Source organism: Erinaceus europaeus, chromosome 7, assembly GCF_950295315.1.
Source record: "Erinaceus europaeus chromosome 7, mEriEur2.1, whole genome shotgun sequence".
Taxonomy (NCBI): Eukaryota; Metazoa; Chordata; class Mammalia; order Eulipotyphla; family Erinaceidae; genus Erinaceus; species Erinaceus europaeus.
In genome coordinates this window covers 39,889,125-39,911,668 of record NC_080168.1, presented here as the reverse complement: position 1 = coordinate 39,911,668, position 22,544 = coordinate 39,889,125, and the positions used below count along the sequence as shown (strand labels likewise).

The window sequence follows — 22,544 nt, the reverse complement described above, 5'->3', positions numbered from 1 at the left end:
GAGGAAAATATTAGCAGAACTCTTTTCCACATACATTTTAAAGACATCTTCAATGAAACGAATCCAATTACAAAGAAGACTAAGGCAAGTATAAACCTATGGGACTACATAAAATTAAAAAGCTTCTGCACAGCCAAAGAAACCAGTACCTAAACCAACAGAACCCTCACAGAATGGGAGAAGATCTTTACATGCCATACATCAGATAAGAGTTAAATAACCAACATATATAAAGAGCTTGCCAAACTCTACAACAAGACAACAAATAACCCCATCCAAAAATGGGGGGAGGACATGGACAGAATAGTCACCACAGAAGAGATCCAAAAGGCTGAGAAACACATGAAAAAATGCTCCAAGTCTCTGATTGACAGAGAAATGCAAATAAAGACAACAACAAGATAGCACTTCACTCCTGTGAGAATGTCATACATCAGAAAAGGTAACAGCAGCAAGTGCTGGAGAGGGTGTGGGGTCAAAGGAACCCTCCTACACTGCTGGTGGGAATGTCAATTGGTCCAACCTCTGTGGAGAACAGTCTGGAGAACTCTCAGAAGGCTAGAAATGGGCCTACCCTATGACCCTGCAATTCCTCTCCTGGGGATATATCCTAAGGAACCCAACATATCCATCCAAAAAGATCTGTGTACACATATGTTCTTAGCAGCACAATTTGTAATAGCCAAAACCTGGAAGCAACCCAGGTGTCCAACAACAGATGAGTGGCTGAGCAAGTTGTGATACATATACACAATGGAATACTACTCAGCTATAAAAAATGGTGACTTCACCGTTTTCAGCCGATCTTGGATGGACCTTGAAAAAATCATGTTGAGTGAAATAAGTCAGAAACAGAAGGATGAATATGGGATGATCTCACTCTCAGGCAGAAGTTGAAAGACAAGATCAGAAAAGAAAACACAAGTAGAACCTGAACTGGAATTGGCGTATCGCACCAAAGTAAAAAGACTCTGGGGTGGGTGGGTGGGGAGAACACAGGTCCAAGAAGGATTCAGAGGACCTAGTGGGGGTTGTATTGTTATATGGGAAACTGGGGAATATTATGCATGTACAAACTATTGTACTTACTGTTGAATGTAAAACATTAATTCCCCAATAGAAAAAAAGAAAAAAAAGATTTTATTTATTAATGAGAAAGATAGGAGGAGAGAAAACCAGAAATAGCGCTGGTACATGTACTGCCTGGGATTTAACTCAGGACCTCAAACTTGAGATCTAATGCTTTATCCACTGCGCCACCTCCCAGACCACCTGTCTAGCCTTTTTGAACTATTTATAGTGAAAATAATAATAGCTACCAACTATGTAGCATTTATATGCTACATGTAGAACAATGTAGCCAGGCATTGTTCTCAGGACATTAGAACTATTAATATTATAAGTCTCTAACAATGGTTATCAATAATATAATCCATATTAAAAGGGATACTATTGACTCATCTACATTTGGTAATATATGTCATGGTATGGCTAGAGGTTTCCTGTTTTCCAGAGCCATACTCTTACCTTGAGCATTTTCTCATCAAAAATTGGAGTCATGGCATAAGGCATGATGTAATTCTGAAGAGATTTATAAGACAGCATGATTTTGCCTTCCATTAACTGTTTTGCCAGTTTTTTCAAGGCTCTTGCTCTTCTGTGGATCTAGGAATTAGATTTAAAAAAAAAAAAAAAAAGAAGTAGTAACTAAATGGTCTCACCTACAACCAGCCCCATTTCATCCCCATGTTCTTCTTTCAAGAAAAGATTAAGGAAATGAAATATAGTCCATGTATTACACAGGTAAACATTACACTTTGATTTATTTTAAGATATAACCTAAGATGGATACCAACGACATTTCAATGTCTTAGGAAATCTCAGAAAAAGGGGGACATTATTATTGTGGTTTGTTGAGCCAGTAGGCATAACAAATCAAACCTCCAAAAATGACTATCATTGCATGTCTGACGATTACAAAGACCAAAACTTTTTGGAAAATTACAATAATATATATTTTTTTAACTAGGCAGAACCATTTGAAATGTTTAGTTTGTATACAGAAGAAAATAAGTAGAACTATCTTCTACCTGAATATGCTTCATATTCTCAAAGAAGTCTGACTCGGGATCATGGCAATCAGTAAGCTGTACCAAGTCTTTAAATTCTGGTTGATTTGGAAAGGTTTGAATTAAACAAGAAAGCAGTGTGGTATAATCTTGTTGAATATTCTGTGAATACCAAGTTGGAAAAAAAAGATTATAGGTGATATATTATTTTTTTTAAAGTTATTATTAGAAACACATTAAAGATTTAAGCCCAGTGTTAAAAATTCAATCAGGTTACTAATTTGAAATCTTAAGTGCTTAGACTTAAGGAATAAATACTCAGAACTGAAGTCTATGAATTAAGAAGCTTGAGACATTCAATCTATTTTTCCCCTTTCATATTGATTAAATAGTGATTTATAAGACTCTAAGTTAGTAAGAGTCTTATATTAACACCATTCTCACCACCAAAAGTCTGTGTTCCTATCCCAACACCCTACAGTAGAGTTGAAGCCTTCCCACCCCTGAATTTTTAACTTTGGTACAATACTCCAAACTCAGTCAAATTTTGCTTTGCATTTCCTTTTCTGTTCTTTTTCTGCATAAAGATCCATACTCCCAGAGAGATAAAGAATAGGAAACTTTCCAATGGAGGAGATGGGATACAGAGCTCTGCTGGTGGAAATCGTATGGACTTGTAGCCCTCTTATTCAACAATCTTGTTGATCATTATTAAATTACTAATAAGATAATTTTTTTTAAATAGAAATTTTCTAGGTTATATGAAGAAATACACAAAGCTATTAAAAAGGTTTTAAAAGTTAAACAATCCCACAGTAAAAATAAGCTATGGAAAGTCAGAAGTGATCATTGCTCATTCCCTATTCCCATTAAAATATTTGTCAGAATTCACACAACCAATATTTTAAATTAGATGTATTAAAAGCAAAGGGGGTGGGGAGAACACAAAATAAAACCCCAAACTGGAGGCAGTCGTATTTAAAAAGACTAGAGTTATAATCACAAATTCCCATACCTCTGTCTGGCTCTTCAGTCCTTTCCTCAATTTTTCCAGCAGGGAGCGTTGAATGATTTCTCTATAATCTTTCTCTGTGACATTCAAAGCAGCTAGTTTTTTGATGATGCTCATCAAGCACATGTTGGCATTATCACTTAAGGACATGTCTCCTAACTAGAAGCAGGAAACAACCCTAAATTTTACTGTGCAATGGCAACTTTATAGAATACTATTTCCCAGTTGGCAAAATTTCCATCATTTTGCTACTACTACTACTGTGTAAAATAGCCCGTTAAAAAACGTCCACAAGTACTTTATTACTATTATTATTATCTTTATTTGCTGGATTGAGACAGCCAGAAATCAAAAGGGAAGGGGGAAATGGAGAAAGAAAAAAGACACCTGCAGCACTATTTCACCACTCGGAAAACTTCCCCTGCAGGTGGAAACTGGGCTTAAACCTGGTTCCTTGTGCGTTCAACCAGGTGTGCCACCAGCCAGACCCCATAAGCACTTTTTACCTGGAGTAGAACCAAACATGTGGTTGTGAGGATTGACTGAAAAATCATGCATATGAGAAGTTCTGCTTAGTTTCACAATATTATGTTATTTATTTATTTGATAGACAGAGCCAGAAACTGAGAAAAAGGGGTGACAGAGAGGGAGGCAGACACACCTGCTGTAGCACTGATTCCCCACTCAAAAAGCTTTCCTCCATACAGGTGCAGCTACCACTTGGACCCTACACACAATACTATCAACTAAACATTTTAAAGCAAACAAAGCAAAGTGTTTGTTAAAACTATTTTCAGGGCGAGGGAGATAGCATAGTCGTTATGCAAAAGAGACTCTTCTGTCTGAGGTTCCAAAATCCCAGGTTCAATCTCCTATACCACCATTAACCCAGAGCTGAGCAGTGCTCGGGTGTTATTTATTTATTTTCTTTTAATTTCTTTATTGGGGGATTAATGTTTTACAGTAAAAAATAAATACAATATTTTGTACATGCATAACATTTCTCAGTTTTCCATGTAATAATGCAACTCCCACTAGGTCTTTTTGCCATCCTGTTCTAGGACCTGAACTCCTCCCCACCCTCCACCCCCCAGTGTTCTAGTGTTTGTCTCTGTCTCTCTGTGTGTGCATCTCTCAAAAATAAAATAAATAAAATATTTTTAAAAACTAGTTTTTAATATCAGGTGCTTACTAAAAAACTTCAAAGAACTGGCTAGTAAAGTTTTGATTAACTGTTTCAGGAATTCCTGGCTAGAGGAATGCAGGTAATGAGTGTAAAGGAAGCATATCCCTCAACCCTTGCAAAAGCACCACCAATTTAGTCAGCTAGGCAGCTAGGTAATGATCTAGAATTCCTTGTTAATATTGAAATTTGACATGATATATGATGATTCCCAAGTGGTAAAATTACTTTTTCACTTATTACATAGCCTCAACATAAAGATGAATAACAGATATATGCCATTTCATGGTTAAATTTCACTCAATGGTTTTACTTTCCCCAATTTAAAAAAGATGTTTTTTATTTACTTTGTAGAGGAAGGATGGAAGGAAGGGAAGAAAGAAGGAAGGTGGGTGGGAAGGCTGGCCTGCCATTACAGGGTGCTCAATTTACACGTGGAGCCACAGACTGAACCCTGGGCCTCAGACTGAGTTACCACAATCCCTGGTTGCCATCTTTTAGACTTAATTCAGTTTAACATGACAGTTAATACAGTCCATGTTACTTCCCACTATAGCAATCAGAGAGGGCACACTTTCAAATACAGTTGCATAACTTAAAAATTTTGAGATATAGTTGACATAAAATTCTCTTTTAAAGTATACAATTCAATGGTTTTCAGTGTATTCACAACTTATAAATCCATCAGCATTAGCTCAATTGGAACATAGAAAACTTGTACTCATTAGAAACCATTCCCTTCCTTGTAGCTCAAGAAACTACTGTTTCTATAATTTTTTTTGTCTAATGTGTAATTTCTTGATTTTATATTGTGCTTATTTTTATTCAAGATATCTTTCTTTAAACCATCAGTTTACTAGTTCCCTAAAAAAATTCTTTAAAAAATAATGCATGAGAAAGATAGCAGGAGAGAAAGAACAAGACATCACTCTGGTACATGTGCTGCTGGGGACTGAACTCAGGACCTCATGATTGAGAATCCAGTGCTTTATATACTGCGCCACCTGCCGGACCACTTTTTTTTTTTTTTTAAGATTTTATTTATTTATTTATTCATGAGAAAGATAGGAGAAAGAACCAGACATAACTGGCACATGTACTGCCGGGGATTGAACTTGGGACCTCACGCTTGAAAGTCCAATGCTTTATCCACTGTGCTACCTCCTGGACCACACCACAAAAAAATTACTCATCTGAAAGTTTATATAAAAATTGTTAAAGAAAATTTTGTAATAGAAACCCCTAAGCCCAAAAACTGTAAGACCTGAGCTGAGTAGTGCTCACTATATTCCCCTCCTTTATAACAAATAAGATGGGGGGGAGGTCTAATAAATAGTTCATGATTTATTACCAAAACAATAAAAAAAAATCAACTATTTCTACTATCAAGACCTACCTCCAGATTATAGAAACAATTATGCATAACTGCAATCAGGTAATTTACATCCACAGTTTGCATCTCTTTAATGTAAGACATGATGGCCTGGAATGCTGAGAAGCGAACATCAAAGTTGATGTCATCAAGATGTCTTTGATCAAATGCATTAAGCTGTAAGAAATGGCATTGAAACTATATAAACAAAGGTTAAGAAATTCTAAATAAATACAGTTGACAACATTTCTGAAGCAAATGAGAAAATCAGATTTCTTGTTTACCTTGACAACTTCAGTTATATATTTTATTTCACTGTCAAAATCAGATAGCATCTAAAAAAGGAGAATAGCATACTATTAGTGAATTGAAGCCTAATCCTCCCTTCAACTACTCTCTCCACCCTACCAGATTTAAATGTGAGCATCATAATTATGAGAAAAACATCAATATGCTTTACTTGTTATACTCATCATTTTCAGAAAAGTCATCTTTTTTACTGGTGGTAAAAGTGATCACTACAGACCTGGAAAACTGTACAGAGCAATTGTCTTGACAACTTGTTCTTAATAGTTGAAAAGAGCTTTGCTAGAGGCTTGAGGAAGCTTGTAGGATCCAGACAATGTTTTAAAAGATTTTGTATGGTCACCAGAATATCAAGCTCGGTATCCTTAAGAAGAAATAGTAAAATATTATTTCAGAAAGTTATAAAATTGGTTCATTTATGCTTCATCACAGTGTAGGAAACAAGTGATTATGGAAACAGAGTAGAAGCAGTTATTTGAAAAATAACTTTATAGTCTTTTTAAAAGCTTCTGGCATTTTGATATCAAAATCACAATAATGTTCATTAACAATTCCTTCCTTTAATTCTAATAGAAGAAAAATGGTCTTGAAATTGCTTATTACCTAATTCAAAAAGAGAGACAGAGAGAAAAGATTACTATAGAAAAATACACATTTAGTACTGTATATAGACCTCTAGTCTTCTAACCATAATTACTCCGTGGTAAAAGATGTTCAGTACAGTTATGTCAGTATAGTCCTATAGGTGACTATGAACTATAAGACATTATAATTTTTTAAATTCTTTTTTAAATATTTATTTATTCCCTTTTGTTGCCCTTGTTTTATTGTTGCAATTATTATTGTTGTTATTACTGTTGTTGTTGGATAGGACAGAGAGAAATGGGGAGAGTAGAGGAAGACAGAGAAGGGGAGAGAAAGACACCTGCAGACTTGCTTCACCACTTGTGAAGCGACTTCCCTGCAGGTGGGGAGCCGGGGGCTCGAACCAGGATCCTCACGCTGATCTTTGCGCTTTGCACCACCTGCACTTAACTTGCTGTGCTACTGCCTGACTGCCCGTTATATATTTTTTGGTTATAATTTTTTAAATTATCTTTATGTACTTACTGGATAAAGACAGTTAAAAATCAAGAGAGAAAGGGGAGATCGAGAGGAAGAGAGAGAGAGAGACACAGCACTACTTCACTACTTGCAAAGCTTTCTCTTTCACTACTCCAGGATGACTTCTTTAAATAGAAAGTGAAAGAGATAACAGCACTGAAGCTTTATCCAGTGTAGTGGGGGTTACACACATGGCAAAACAGTACACTATCCAAGTGAGGTTATTTTGCTAGCCTTGGCTAACTAATATGATAAATATTCTAGCAGATGATGTTTTCATCTTCTTGTCACCATTTCTATTCCTATCCTAATTTTTCTCTTGTATTTTAAATTATATATTCCTATAAAAAGTATTTCTAGCTCTTTGGGACAAATACATCACAAAATCTAATATATATATATTGCTTACTAATAAACCTAGGGATAAACTGCCATTTCAAAGATGAAGTAAATATTCAGCAAGTTAATACCTGAGCAATATTGCTACGATGGAGGAAAGGAAGGAGAAGTGTAATGAGTAGGGAACTCTGTTTTTTATCTTTCATGAACTTGCTGATCCTAGGAAAGAAACAAAAAGTGGTATGTAAAGAAGATATACAACTGTTAACTTATTTATTTTGCAATATCTGTGTGGGTGGGATACAGTAAACTCCAAATCTACGCTCTGGCAAATAGGAATTTCTTATTTTACAAGATAAACAACATTTTGTCAAGACTTCCTTAAGGTCCTATGCTCAGCATATCAATTTAATTCCTACAATACATGACACGGATTATCAGCCCCATTTCACACAGAGGAACCTAGACTCAGAAGTTGATGCCACTTACATAGGAAGGAGCAGAACAGGTCTTTAAAATCCTGCTCTTTCTGGTGCCTAATCTCTCATCATTTTTCCACTAACATGTAGCCTGTGAATATTTAGTGTGGTTTCTTTGTTTCAGTGTAGTTTTACTCTGCATAACCTACCAATACAATAGTAAAAAAAAAAAAAAAACCAAAAACCGCAAAACTTAAAAAAAATTTTCTAAGGTGGGGGTAGATAGCATAATGGTTATGCAAACAGACTCTCATGCCTGAGACTCCCAAGTCCCAGGTTCAATCCCCCATATCAACATAAGTCAGAGCTGAGCAGTGCTCTGATTAAAAAAAAAAAAAAAAAAAAATTCTAGATGTTAATATATTATTTTCTCTTGTTGCTTCCAGTTACAACAACAAAAACAAAAAACAAAATAAAAAAAAAGAAAGAAAAAACAGGACAACTAAGCTCTATAATCACGAATTTAGAGTAGTTTCTTTTTATACTTTTTTTTTTTTATCAACCTTTTAGTTCCTAGATATCAAAACTATATTCTACTTGGTCTATTGTCAAAGAGTTGTTTACATTTCTTTTACAAAATCCTGTAAGATTTTTTTTTTGACTCTTTAAAAACAAACTGTGGGAGTCGGACGTTAGTGCAGCGGGTTAAGAACACATGGCACAAAGTGCAAGGACTGGCTTAAGTATCTGGGTTCGAGCCCCCGGCTCCCCACCTGTAGGGGACTCAATTTACAAGCAGTGAAGCAGGTCTGCAGGTGTCTATCTTTCTCTCCTCATCTCTGTCTCCCCTTCCTCTCTCCATTTCTCTCTGTCCTATACAGGAACGACAACAAGAATAATAACTACAACAATAAAAAACAAGAGCAACAAAAGGGAATAAATAAATAAAATTTTTAAAAATGATAAAAACAAACTGCTTGGTTAGATAGCATAATGGTTATGCGAAGAGACTCTGCCTGAGGCTCTGATGTCACAGGTTCAATCCCCTGCACCACTATAAGCCAGAGCGGAGCAGTAGCACAGCAGGTTAATTGCACAATGCGCAAAGCACAAGGACCAGTGCAAGCCCTCGGCTCCCCACCTGCAGGGGGGTTACTTCATGGATAGTGAAGCAGTTCTGCAGGTGTCTATCACTTGCCTACTCTCTGTCTTCCCCTTCTGTCCTATCCAACAATGACAGCAATAACAAGAACAATAATAACAGTAACAACAACGATAAACAAGGGCAACAAAAGGGAAAAAATAGGAGCAGTGGAATCATAGTGTAGGCACCAACCCTGGAGGCAAATAAAATTATATAGTAATAATAACAAAGAAAGAGAGGGGAAAAAAACTGCTCTTACTAGAAATGTAACTTGAGGTTAAGCATATGCTTAATATGTGTGAGGAACTAGATTCAACTGGATTAATTGAACAAAATATACAAAGGTTAACCAAGCAAATATATTACATAGTTTACTTTAGAAGACTGAAAATGTCTCATTTCTTATAATTAAATGAAGGCAGATGACATTAAAATAAGACAAAACAAAAATGTTTCCACCAAGTATTCCGACAAATAAGAGTTCTATTTTAAAAATGGAGGGCACATAGAATGTGGGAAATCTTTTCAGTTTCTTATCACATTAAAACAATTCAAACACAAGTTGTAATTTTTAAAACTTGTACTACTACTACTATACAATAATAACAATGAAAATAGTAATGTTATCTTTTAAATACCAATAAATCACTTACTTTGACAGGATGCCAAGCTCTTTACTGACTTGTGCCCTGTTTTTTTTCTTTTTCACCTTTTCTGCACATATTGTGGTTTTGCTGAGATATTGGAGAATTGCAGGTACATGAGGTAGAATTAATCGTCCTCCCATTGTAATAGACTCTGTAGTAATGAAAATGTGTTTTTATTTAACTGCTGTTTGTGAGCATGGACAATGGATTCAACTACTATAAGATTTACTTATAGTTCAAGCCCTGGGCTCCCCACCTGCAAGGGAGTCGTTTCAGGAGTGGTGAAGCAGGTCTGCAGGTGTCTATCTTTCTCTCCCACTCTGTCTTCTCCTCCTCTCTCCATTTCTCTCTGCCCTATCCAACAATGATGACATCAATAACAACAACAATGATACTATAAGGGCAACAAAAGATAATAAATAAGTGAAAAAATAACTGTTTTGCTAAGAATCACTGACTTTGTACACCATACATACCATCTGCATTTTTGTCTGTGTATACACATCCAGTTACTGGCAAGCTCAGAACTGCTTCTGAGGGCTCAAAATCTGGAAGGTTAAGAAGATCATCGACTATATCCATCACAATACTGGCGGTGGCTTCAGAAAGATTCTTTGCGGAGAGAACTGCAAAAACGTTGGTCAAGATGTCACATTCTGGGTACCCAGGTTTCTGTTTAGCCAGAAAGGGGAAATATCTGGAAACAAAAAATTCAAACAGTTGTCTTATAGCTACAAACATGTCCCACATTAATTTTCATATTGACTTTAATGAATGAGTGTGTGTGTGTGTATGAATAAAATTACTCAAAAAGGAAATAACCTTAAATATGAAGATATTAAACTGTTATTGACTCATTATTGTTTTACAGTACAACATAAATTCTGGGAGTATAACACTACACCTCTAGGGGTATATAAGACTCACCAGACCCACCACCCAAGTTCTAGAGATCCCACTATCAAGACTGATACCCTCTACACTTTTGCCACTTTTTAAGTTTGATAGATAAAAATACTGCAACAGATTCTGAATGTTGAGAATACTCTACAACCATTATTTAGGCACTTTACACTCAATTCTCATTTAATCCTAATAACATTTCTACATACTTTACAGATGAAAAATACAATTTACACTTATCCAAAGTCTAAGCCAATAAGTGGTAGAGTTGAGATGTGAACCATACTGTAGCTTCAAACTCAAAAGCAATTTCTAAAAGAAATGCACTAAAGATAGACGATTCAGACATACACATAAAAAAAATTAGTGTACAACAATGAGGAATGTAGATGTACAGAATGGAACAAATATTTGCTTTATAAAATTCTGGGATGAGGATCATGTTTAAGGGGGATGATTTAATCCTCCTCTTAATGAAATACTCATACAAATGATAGAACATCCTATCCAACAGAAAAAGCACAGGGCTCAAAAGCTGTCCAAACAAAGGTGAACCAGTACTTGTTTTTTTACTCAGAGATGCAATCCTACTAGTAGAAATACAACACTGAAAAAATATAATTTGGCTTCAATAATTGTCACTAAAAAAAAAAAAAAGAACTTAAGAGTACCTCAACATATTCAGTACTGGCCAACTGATATAGATACAGTATGAGCGCTACTTGATATGTTATCTCTGTTACCAGTGAGGTAGGGGCTATCACTATTTGCATTTTACAGAGGTGAAACTGAGGCCATTTGCAAAAGAACATACAGTGATGCTAGGGTTTGAAGCTATGTTTACATGGATTCAGAGACTATCCTTTTAAACACTATGTTGAATCTGTCTTTAAGTCTTTTCAAGAGAGTAGGAGCAATTAACTCAGTGGTAATGCTCTAGACTTGCATGCTGGAGGCCCTAGTAATTCCAGATTTAATCACTAGCACTGCCATATGCCAGAGCTGAGTTCTCCAGTCCTCTACCTTTCCCTGTCTCTCATCAAGATAAATGTTTAAAAAAATCTTTCCAAGCATATAAAAAGGTGAGACAACTGCTATTAACTGCTGGTAAACTGACAAGGTGGTTACAAAATGATTAAACAATTTTTTGAGCAAGATAACTTGCAAGATAACTTGATAGCATGCCGGCCATGTTCCATGCTAACATGTATAGCTCAGTTAAAAGTTTCAATCATGGGAGCCAGGCGGTAGCACAGTGGGTTAAGCACAGGTGGCGCAAAGCACAAGGAAAGGCGTAAGGACCCCACTTCAAGCCCCCGGCTCCCACCTGCAGGGGTGTCGGTTCCCAAGCGGTAAAGCAGGTCTGAAGGTGTATATTTTTCTCTCCCACTCTCTGTCTTCCCCTCCTCTCTCCATTTCTCTCTGTCCTATCCAACAACAATAATAACTACAACAATAAAAAACAAGGGCAACAAAAGTGAATAAATATTTTTTTAAAAAGTTTTATCATGTATTCATCATACAATGAATATCAGCCAACAATGCAGTAATCCTACATGAAAGAAGACATAAACTATACGTCTTCCAGTAGCTTTAGGTAGGTAAAAAGAGTTGAGTGCAACACAGAAAGAATGACAGTTTCTGAAAACAGAAACAGCTCCAGGAAGAGTTGATCAGGGTTTAAGGTGGTCTGAATCAGAACAGCTATTAAGTGAGCAGGTAGGGATAGTCTCAGTTTAAGGGTGGTTGTTTTGGGCTTCATTCTATAGAACAGCCTCTCTCACTATTAGTAATACTTCAGTTTGCACAATATGATTATCTTAGTTAATAAGGTTATTGTCTCAAATTTATCTAATTTCTGAGACAATTTAATCTTCTTTTAACTCATTTTTTAAAATCTTTATTTCCTTTTGTTGCCCTTGTTTTATTGTTGTAGTTACTGATGTTGTTGCTGTTGGATAGGAGAGAAATGGAGGAGGGGAAGAGAAAGATATAGACACTTGCATACTTGCTTCACCACTTGTGAAATGACTCCCCTGCAGATGGGGAGCCGGGGGCTCGAATGGGGATCCTTACGCCGTGCCTTGTGGTTTGCGCCACATGAGCTTAACCCACTGCAGTACCGCCCAACTCCTGAGACAGTTTAATCTTAAAGATTCATGCTTCAATTCTGCCTATTTCCAAATGCATAAAGACTAGGTAAAACTCTAGATTTCTGTTTCAAAATTTGATTGGCAATTGAGGGGGAAGCATTTAACAATGGAATATAAATCACTCATTTTAGTCTTGATTATGCTTAGCTATGTAAATAAGGGAGTGAAAGAGAATTATAGGATGATTTCACTCATGTGGAATACAGAGAATGGAAACATATTAACCTGAAAAGAAAAAAACATATACATAATTAAACCATATTTATGACATTAGATCTGAGGTGATTACTGTAGAGGCTGGGGGCATTGATCTTTGGTGGTATAGAATTATACCCCTATTGGGAGTCGGGCTGTAGCGCAGTGGGTTTAACACAGGTGGCGCAAAGCACAAGGACCGGCATAAGGATCCCGGTTCGAACCCCGGCTCCCCACCTGCAGGGGAGTTGCTTCACAGGTGGTGAAGCAGGTCTGCAGGTGTCTATCTTTCTCTCCTCCTCTCTGTCTTCCCCTCCTCTCTCCATTTCTCTCTGACCTATCCAACAACGACAACAACAATAATAACTACAACAATAAAAACAACAAGGGCAGCAAAAGGAATAAATAAATAAAATAAATATTAAAAAAAAGAAAATAATTATACCCCTATTATCTTATAGTCATGGAAATCACTGTTAAGTCATTATTTAAAAAATAAATCTTAATTTTGATTAGCAATATGTAAATTGAAACCATAATCCAGAATAAAGCTTTATATTTCAATAGAATAGTAACATTGCCATTTAAGTTCTGATACACTTTCATTAGTTCTTAGATATCCACCTATGCTTATCTATTACTATGGAGATTTCAAGCAAAAATCAACCCTCCTGAAAATTTCTTTTAGGTTAAATATTAAATAAAAGAAAACAAGGGGCTGGGTGATGGTGCACCTGGTTGGGTGCACATGTTACAATGCACAGGGACCCAATTTCAAACCCTGATCCCCAAATGTAGAAGACTGGTACAAGGACCGGCCTAAGGATCCCAGTTCGAGCCCCCAGCTCCTCACCTGCAGGGGGGTCACTTCATAAGTGGTGAAGCAGGTCTGCAGGTGTCTATCTTTTCTCCCTCTCTGTCTTCCCCTACATTCTAGATTTCTCTCTGTCCTATCCAACAACTGCAGCAATGACAGCAACAATGATAAACAACAAGGGTAACAAAAGGGGGGAAAAATGGACTCCATGAGCAGTGGATTCGTAGTGCAGACACCAAGCCTCAGCAATAACCCTGGAGGCACACACACACCTACACATATCAAAAAAAAAAAAAAAAAAAAAAAAGCATTTTCCCTAGATCATACTATGCTACAACTTTTTAAACTATATATTCTCAGATTCAGTTACCTCCTTCTTTCTATAGTGGTTCACTGGATGAGTATTAATATGTATAACAAGAGACAGATAGCTATGGAAATTTGGGGGTCGGGTGGTAGCGCAGTGGGGTAAGTGCACATGAAGCAAAGTGCAAGGACCGGCATAAGGATCTTGGTTCAAGCCCCCAGCTCCCCACTTGCAGGGGGTCACTTCACTAGTGGTGAAGCAGGTCTGCAGGTGTCTATCTTTCACTCCCACTTTCTGTCTCCCCTCTTCTCTCCATTTCTCTCTGTCCTATTCAGCAACAATGACATCAATAACAACAATAATAACCACATCAACGATAAAACAACAAGGGCAACAAAAGGGAAAAAATAGTCTCCAGGAACAGTGGATTCATGGTGCAGGCACTGAGGCCCAGCAATCACCCTGGAGGCAATATATATATATATATATATATATATATATATATATATATATAAATAAATAATAATAGTAGACTTATATCTATAACCTTGAGAAAACTGCTGTAGTTTCCAATGGAGGGAATGGTAACATAAAATTTTGGTGGTGGGAATTGTGTAGAAATATACCATATTATATCATAATTTTGAAATCAATAATAAATCACATAAAAAAGCAAAAAGAAACAGTATTAATTACATTAGTAAATAACTTGACTAGTTTTAATTGGATTAAACAGTACTCCCCTATTTCCTTCTATTTTACTTAGTAGTTCAGAGAGAAATTGCGAGAGGAAAGGGAAACAGAGAAGACAAAAAGAAAGACAGACACCTGCAGCCCTGCTTCACCACTTGTAAACCATCTCCTGTTTAGGCAGGGAATGGGGATTTGAACCCAGGTTCTTGGGCATGGTAATATATGTAATCAACATGGTGCACCAGCACTCAGCCCCTAAGGATGATGCCCTTTTTAAATAAATGGGGCGGGGGGGGGAGAGGGGGAGTCATACCTTGCATTTCTGCTCCAAACACTGATTAGTTTCAGCAATGGGGTTGGAGAATACTGACTCTCAGATCCAAGTCTGCTGATCTAGGACAAAGATTGAAATAGGAAAGAAAAAAAAAAAATATATATATATATATATATACACACACAGGATTGTAGAAAAACAAACCAACAGAAAAATCTCAAACAGAATACACACTGAATCTAGGCCAGAGGATGAAAGAGTCAAGGAACTGAGCTTACCACTTAGAAGACAGACTGAGAAAAAAACCAAGGAAATAATATCCACACAGGAGAAATGACAAAGGTAGTCCATAAGAGCGATGGACTCTTGAAATCAAGCAATTAAATTTCTATTTTCCAGAAATGACAAAGCTCAAATACTGAGAAACCTTTCCTAAAATCAAGCTATAATGTCTTATACCTATGTCTTACGTATAATTATACCAATTATCAATACCAACAAGGAAACATGCAATAAGATACCAGTACATTTTTCCATCACACTTGTCAAAATTCAGAGATGCACATTATGTGAGTGCTACAAGGTTTTCTGTTATATTTGCACAACAGACATGCCATCATGTCCAAGTCAGCCTTTATGGTATATCTGTATCTAAACTAAGCTGGGGATTCAGTAATTAGGGAAACAGCAGAAAGTATCCAGATAGAATTTTACCTGGGGCCAAACTGCACCATGGAATACAGCATCAATTTCTTCTGTTCTGAATTGATAGGATTCCCAATCCAAGAAAATATCAGTTACCATTTTGATTCCAAGACGTCTTAAGTTTTTCAGTGGGTTAATAAGCCTCAGTTGTATCTGTAATATAAAAATCTTCTATATTATTTTTTCTACTCTTAATTCCTTAGGGGGGCACTGTTGCTCAAATGGCTAAGAATCGAGCTAGAAATCCTATAAAGTCTATTGACTTTGGCTTGGATTCACATGGAAATACCAAGTCAGTAAGATATTCTGCATTTACCCCCCAATGAACAAGGAAAAGGTAGGACTTAAAATCAAATGAAGAGATATGTTGTACTATCAATGTATAGTAAAATCTAATGAGGAAAAAAGCAAAAATCGTAACTGGAAAAGTTGTTTTGTATTCTACATTATTTTACTTTATTTTTTTCCCTGCAGGTCAGTGTTTCAAGTAAAGTCCTGTTTTCTACTCATGGACCATACATTCTCAACAACTGACTCTTAAAAGATGAAGAGCGGGAGTCGGGCGGTAGCGCAGTGGGTTAAGCCCAGGTGGCGCAAAGCGCAAGGACCAGCATAAGGATCCTGGTTTGAGCCCCCGGCTCCGTATCTGCAGGGGAGTCACTCCACAAGTGGTGAAGCACGTTTGCAGGTGTCTATCTTTCTCTCCCCCCCACTGTCTTCCCCTCCTCTCTCCATTTCTCTGTCCTATCCAACAATGGCGACAACAACAATAACCACAACAATAAAAGAACAAGGGCAACAAAAGGAATAAACAAACAAACAAAAATATATATATAAAGAGATGAAGAGCTCTAGGCCAGCAAGAGGACAGATAATAACCTCAGAGATTTTTTTCCTAGCACACAATATTGTACAAAAGGGAAACAAATGGGGCAGGAGGTAATTCAATCCCTAAATGCTTTTCCACTTGATTGTAACAGGCTGTGGGAAGATAAAGAAATGGAAAGTTATTTTAACAAATAGCCTGAATTACCTACATGGGAGTTGAAAAACTACCTGGAAATTTATGAAGACAACACAACTACTCTACTATAATTAAAAAAAAAGGTGGGGGGATGTCAATTATTATGAAAATGTGATGTTCTAAGAAAGATCTGAATCAAAACAGTCTATTTTTAAATCAAGGAACTAGAGTGGCATAAACTTGCTGGGAATGGCTGAAGAATCAGTTTACATAGCCATTAAGTTTTTACTATATTTATTTATTTATATATTTTTACCAGAGCACCGCTCAACTCTGGCTTATGGTGGTGTGTGGGGATTGAACCTGGGATCTTGAAGCCTTGGGTATGAGAGTCTGTTTGTGCTAGCTTTATGCAGTCTCTCCTACACAAAGTTTTTACTCTACTTTTGGGTTAAATATTTCATTTTACTACACAGACAGAAGAACTGCCAACCACATGAAATATTTAAAAATTGAATTAAGTAACTTAAGTATACATAATCTTGTTCTATTCATTCTTACAGGCAATATTTTTGAGGCCAGTTCTATTATGTTATCTAATGATAAAAACTATAACTGATATTTGACTGACATGGTCTATGCACTTCTATGGCTATGATGTCAGATGTTATTCAATTACAAAGAGTTACTCAATAACTCTTGAATATCCTGGAGAAGAATCCATGGAAATAACTGTAGACTTACTTTAGTTTCCAGTAAAGTCAATATGACTGAGTTTATATACACAAACCAGTTTATAAATTACTCCACTGCTTGTCTAACCCCCCCCAAAAAAAAGAGAAAGAAAACCAAACCAAAACGACCCTCACAATACCCATTTTAGTATCAGTCAGTGCCTAGAAGAATCTGAAGGATATGAAAAAATGTGTAACTTAGCTCAAACACAAATGTAGGACTTTAACTCATGTAAGCAATATTACCGTGCAATAATTAATTACAGCACCTCAAGGAATTCTTTGGACTATTTCACGAAATTTTCTCTTTTTTAATTTATTATTATCTTTATTTATTAGATAGAGATAGCCAGAAATCAAGAGGGAGGGAGTGATAGACACCTGCAGCCCTGCTTTACCACTTGTAAAGCTTTCCCCCTGCAGTTGGGGACCAGGGGCTTGAACCCGGGTCCTTGGCGCATTTTAAGACATGCGCTCAACTAGGTGTGCCACCACTAGGCCCCTTCACAAAATTTTCTTTGAAAATCCTATCCATTAAGAGACTTAGCACTTCGCTACCTAATGAACCATGAAATGGCATAAATGTTCCTATGATTTACTGATTTCTGATTTAGGCATAGGGCTACAAAGCACTATACCCCATAAGTAATCTTGGTGGCAAGAACAGAAAGATGGAGCACGGGACAGGGCAGCATGCATATGCTGTGCATATGCCATTTTGAGTCCCAGCACCACAACAAAGTACCATAGTACTGAGGGAAAACTCTGGTGCTATAATATTCACCCTTCCTCTCGATACATATCTGAAAGAAAAAGTTGGTCAGAATAATAAAATAATACTTGAGCAAGGTCTTGGCTTCGCAAAAAGAATAAGTAAATAAAACATACACTTGATATAACTTATACTGAAATATATTTATACAATAATTAACACATTATATAGAGGATTGTTTTAAAGAAACACTTTCTTCCCCCAATTTTTATTTATAAAAAGGAAACACTGACAAAAACCATAGAATAAGAGGGATACAATTCCCACCACCAGAACTCCATATCCCATCCCCTCCCCTGACAGCTTCCCTATTCTTTATCCCTCTGGGAGTATGGACTCAGGGTCATTATGGGGTGCAGAAGGTGGAAAGTCTGGCTTCTGTAATTGCTAAGAGACACTTTCAAAGGGCTACATAAGAAATATTCAACCTTCCAATGTGTCCTGGAGCTCAGCTTCCCCAGAGACCCATTCTACTAGGGAAAGAGAGAGGCAGACTGGGAGTATGGACCGACCAGTCAACGCCCATGTTCAGCGAGGAAGCAATTACAGAAGCCAGACCTTCTACCTTCTGCAACCCTCAATAACCCTGGGTCCATGCTCCCAGAGGGATAGAGAATGGGAAAGCTATCGGGGGAGGGGGTGGGATATGGAGATTGGGCGGTGGGAATTGTGTGGAGTTGTACCCCTCCTACCCTATGGTTTTGTTAATTAATCCTTTCTTAAATAAAAAAAATAAAATAAAAGCAGGAAAAAAAAAAAAAGAAATATTCAACCTGGAAAGATGTTAAGACATTCAGATTCAATTCATTTTCTAAGAAAAACAGACTTGTATTCACCTACTAAGAAAACAATGAATCTAACTCACCTTCTCTCGTTGTTCAAGGATATGTGAGATAGTTGCTGTCATGCAAAGCAGTATTTGCAAAATCTTTGGTAAGTATGCACTGATCAGATGACTAATATTCTTCAGGGCAATTTCAAGACTATTTAAGATACCATGTTGACGCCCTAAAGGAAGCACCTTGGACAAATCCAAATCTTCTACTGCTTGAATGACAGCAGAATGACATTCACCTAGTAAAACAGAACAGAGTTATCATGTAAAGGGAACTATTTGCTTAGTGTTTTTTAATAATTATAGCTTCCATGCCAGGTGGTGATGCACCCAGTTGAGTGTACATGTAATAATGCTCAAGGTCCCAGGTTCAAAGCCCCCAGTGAAACCTTTTGGACAACTTCATCTATTACCACAGAAAAATGTATAGCAAATATAACAGTCTAGTCTACAAATGAATATGTATGCCTAAAGCAAAGCAATTATGGGACTAGAGAAAAGATTTAGTAGTTACAAAAGCTAGGTTCTACTCTCAAGTTCAGCCTTTACTAACTGAATGGTTTTGGGCACAATGCCTGTCTATAAGTCTCAGTTCTACAAGGATAAAATGGAGATAATTAAGCTATTAATACCTTATCATGTGTGTATATGTGTGTTTAGACAGAGACAGAGAGGCAAAAAGAGTAACTGAAAGAGACCACAGCACTGAAGCTTCCTTCAAGGGAGCTGGGTTCTAACCTGGATCAGACACATGGCAAAGCAGCACATTATATATCTGAGCTATTTCACCAGTCCCCACAAGGTTGTTTTTAAGGAACGATTTACTTGTATATAAAGAAAACTGCCATAATGTCTGATATAAATAAAGCACTAATTTGTTAGCTGGTAATTTTATTATTAACACTGCATACCAGACAAGCTGCCACAAAGTGTTACTGCTCACTGTCTATATTTATCACCTTCACTTTGTTTAAAACGACTATGAGAATGAGGGCAGAAATTATAAACATTCACTTTTCTACATTCAGCAGCAGTATGCCTGGGGTATAGGAAGGATATGACAAATCATTACTCAATTATAACTATTCCTGTGGATGAATGAATTTCAAGGCAATTAAGACTAATTCATAAGCACATTTTATATTTACCAGAAGAAACTCATTCATTATACATGGGTTAAGTTCTTATGAGTTTTCAAATGGCTAAATGTGCACACATGTACATGCACATCAGTCACATTTTCTAATCAGGGGCTTAATAATACATGCTAATTAACATATAGCTAATTCCCAACAGCAGCTATACACTTGACATAATGCAATAAATGTTTAAAAAGAATTGCTTTTCAGAAAAAAAAAAATCACTGTTGGGATAGCAGAGAACTCCCACTAGAAAGAAGTCCACGAGTATGGGAAACCCAGTTTGAGATGCTCAAGTCTTTGACACCAGCAAGCATTCAGACTGGGAGGGAGTTGATACTAACCATTCTTGAAGTGCTTCACAGGTTCAAAGAGCAAGTCCAAGAATACCTGGATCTCCTCTGGTTGGGATCCTGCAAGGAATCTCAGAACAATGGACATACGGGTGCCTGAAGCTGATTTCCCTTGAGTTTTACTCCCAGTCTTATTCTTCATTCGTCCATACAGAATTCTACAAAGTCAAAGGTACATTGCTTGTTTACACACGAATCCCTAAGTAAAATACTAGCTGTTTTGTTTTCCTAAATGGCTAGGATAGGAACTCAGTAGAATTAAATGGACAATTTAAGAAATAAAGAATCAAAAGAGGGAGTTGGCCCACATGTTGAGCACACATGTCACAATGCACAAGGACCTAGGTTTGAGGCCCTGCTCTCCACCTGCAGGGGAAAACTTTGTAAGTGGTGAAAAAGTGTTGAAGGTGTCTTTCTGTCTCTCTCCTCCTCCTCTCTATTTCAGGCTGTCTCTAGCCAATAAGTAAATAAATAAATATTTTCAAAAAGGATCAAAATAAAACAGGCTGTTTAACACAGAAGTTTAATAAAGTGACAACCAAAAGAAAAACAATAAATGAGAAGCAAAAAGAAGCACAAAGACGAAAAGATTATAGGCAGAAGGGGTTTCTTTGGGGGCAGGGGGACAAAACAGGAAAGTCATAGGTAAATATAACTAAGAAAGGAAGAAAACAAGAATACACAGATTGAAAGGAAATAAAATAAGAAAGTACAACTATAAATCAAATAAGGAAACAAGAAAAAAAAATCCCAATTAAAGTGGCAATTTTCTGGAAAAGAAATTTGTATATATATATATAAACGAACCAGGAAAAAAGACTGAATTACACAGCAATAGTGGGAGAACATGAAGCTCAAAACTGAGTGTCAGTTTAAACTACACATCAGGGGTTAGGAAATAGCTTACCCAGTAGGGGATATGATTTATCAAATGTAAGCCCTGGGTTTTAACACACATGAGAAAACAACAGCACCAAGGGAGCTCCAGGAATAGTAGGGCAGTGCTATAGACTCACCTTTTCTATCTCTCTCTTCCCCCCCCCCCCCACTTCTTTCCATAAAACAGAATAAGGGTGCTGGGTGGTGATATACCTAGTTAACTGCATGTATTACTATGTTCAAGCCCCTGGTCCCTATCTGCAGGAGGAAAGCTTCATGGGTGGTGAAGCTGTGCTTCAGGTATCTCTGTCTGTCTGTCTCTCTCTCTCTCTCTCTCTCCCTCCCTTCAATTTCTCCCTGTTCTATCAGATACAATAAAGTATTTAAAAAGAAAAAACAAACAAACAAAAATGGAAGCATGAAAAAACTAGTCTGTTTAAGGCCACTGAGCAGTGGTATCTAATGTGAACAAAGCCACAGCACTAAATAAAAATAACAGCAACAACTATATACAAATCTGATTTATAAACAATAGTATTTCTATACACAGTATCCAGGGCTGTATTAGGACAATATGAAAGTGAAATAAAGATTATCCCAGGAAGAGTGATTATTGTATTTTTAGAAAGGAAGAGACACTGCATGAATTCCCTTTGCTGCTGTCCCTAGTACTCACAAGTGGTGCTAGGGATCAAAAACAGGGTTCCATACATGTTGAGACATACACTTTACTCACCAAGCTGTCTTCTAGCACCAAAAGCTACTTTCCTAATGCTAACACTTGTTGACTTAGCAATCAGAACTTAAAGAAAATGGTTTTCAAACTTTTCAGACACTAAGACCTCTTGTATTACTGTGTTCCCAAAGAGCCTTGTGTATGAGTATTGCTTATTGCTATATAACACAATAGAGATCAAAACAAGTTAAGGAGCTTTTTTTTCTTCCCCCATGAAGTGAGAGAACCAGAGTATTGGTCCATTATATGCAGTGGTGCTGAGGACTTCACCAACAGTCTAATAAAAAGATAGTTATGATTGAGGTAGATAGCACAATGGTTATGCAAAGAGACTCTCATGCCTGAGGCTCTAAAGTCCCTAGTTCAATCCCCCATAAAACCAAAGCTGAGCAGTACTCTGGTAGAAAGAAAAAAGAAGAAAGAAAAGAAAAAGGTAATCAAAATAAAACACAAAATTTTCTACTATAGTTGCTTGAAAGAAACAACACTA

The 22,544-nt window shown here is 36.8% G+C and overlaps 1 protein-coding gene across 2 annotated transcripts in view; it reads right to left on the bottom strand.

Annotated features, from left to right (window-relative positions):
* Positions 1–22,544, bottom strand: part of UTP20 (UTP20 small subunit processome component) — a 124,038-nt gene that overhangs the window by 52,854 nt on the left and 48,640 nt on the right. For both annotated transcript variants that reach the window (XM_060194234.1, XM_060194235.1), the window contains exons 26-38: positions 20,431–20,597; positions 18,978–19,186; positions 15,652–15,795; positions 14,977–15,056; positions 10,072–10,292; positions 9,602–9,746; positions 7,517–7,604; positions 6,163–6,306; positions 5,921–5,971; positions 5,661–5,813; positions 3,085–3,240; positions 2,091–2,231; positions 1,528–1,665 (exon numbers count right to left, since the gene is read on the bottom strand). In XM_060194234.1, coding sequence (XP_060050217.1) covers positions 1,528–1,665; positions 2,091–2,231; positions 3,085–3,240; positions 5,661–5,813; positions 5,921–5,971; positions 6,163–6,306; positions 7,517–7,604; positions 9,602–9,746; positions 10,072–10,292; positions 14,977–15,056; positions 15,652–15,795; positions 18,978–19,186; positions 20,431–20,597 — 1,837 coding nt within the window. The remainder of the gene's footprint in view (positions 1–1,527; positions 1,666–2,090; positions 2,232–3,084; positions 3,241–5,660; positions 5,814–5,920; positions 5,972–6,162; positions 6,307–7,516; positions 7,605–9,601; positions 9,747–10,071; positions 10,293–14,976; positions 15,057–15,651; positions 15,796–18,977; positions 19,187–20,430; positions 20,598–22,544) is intronic.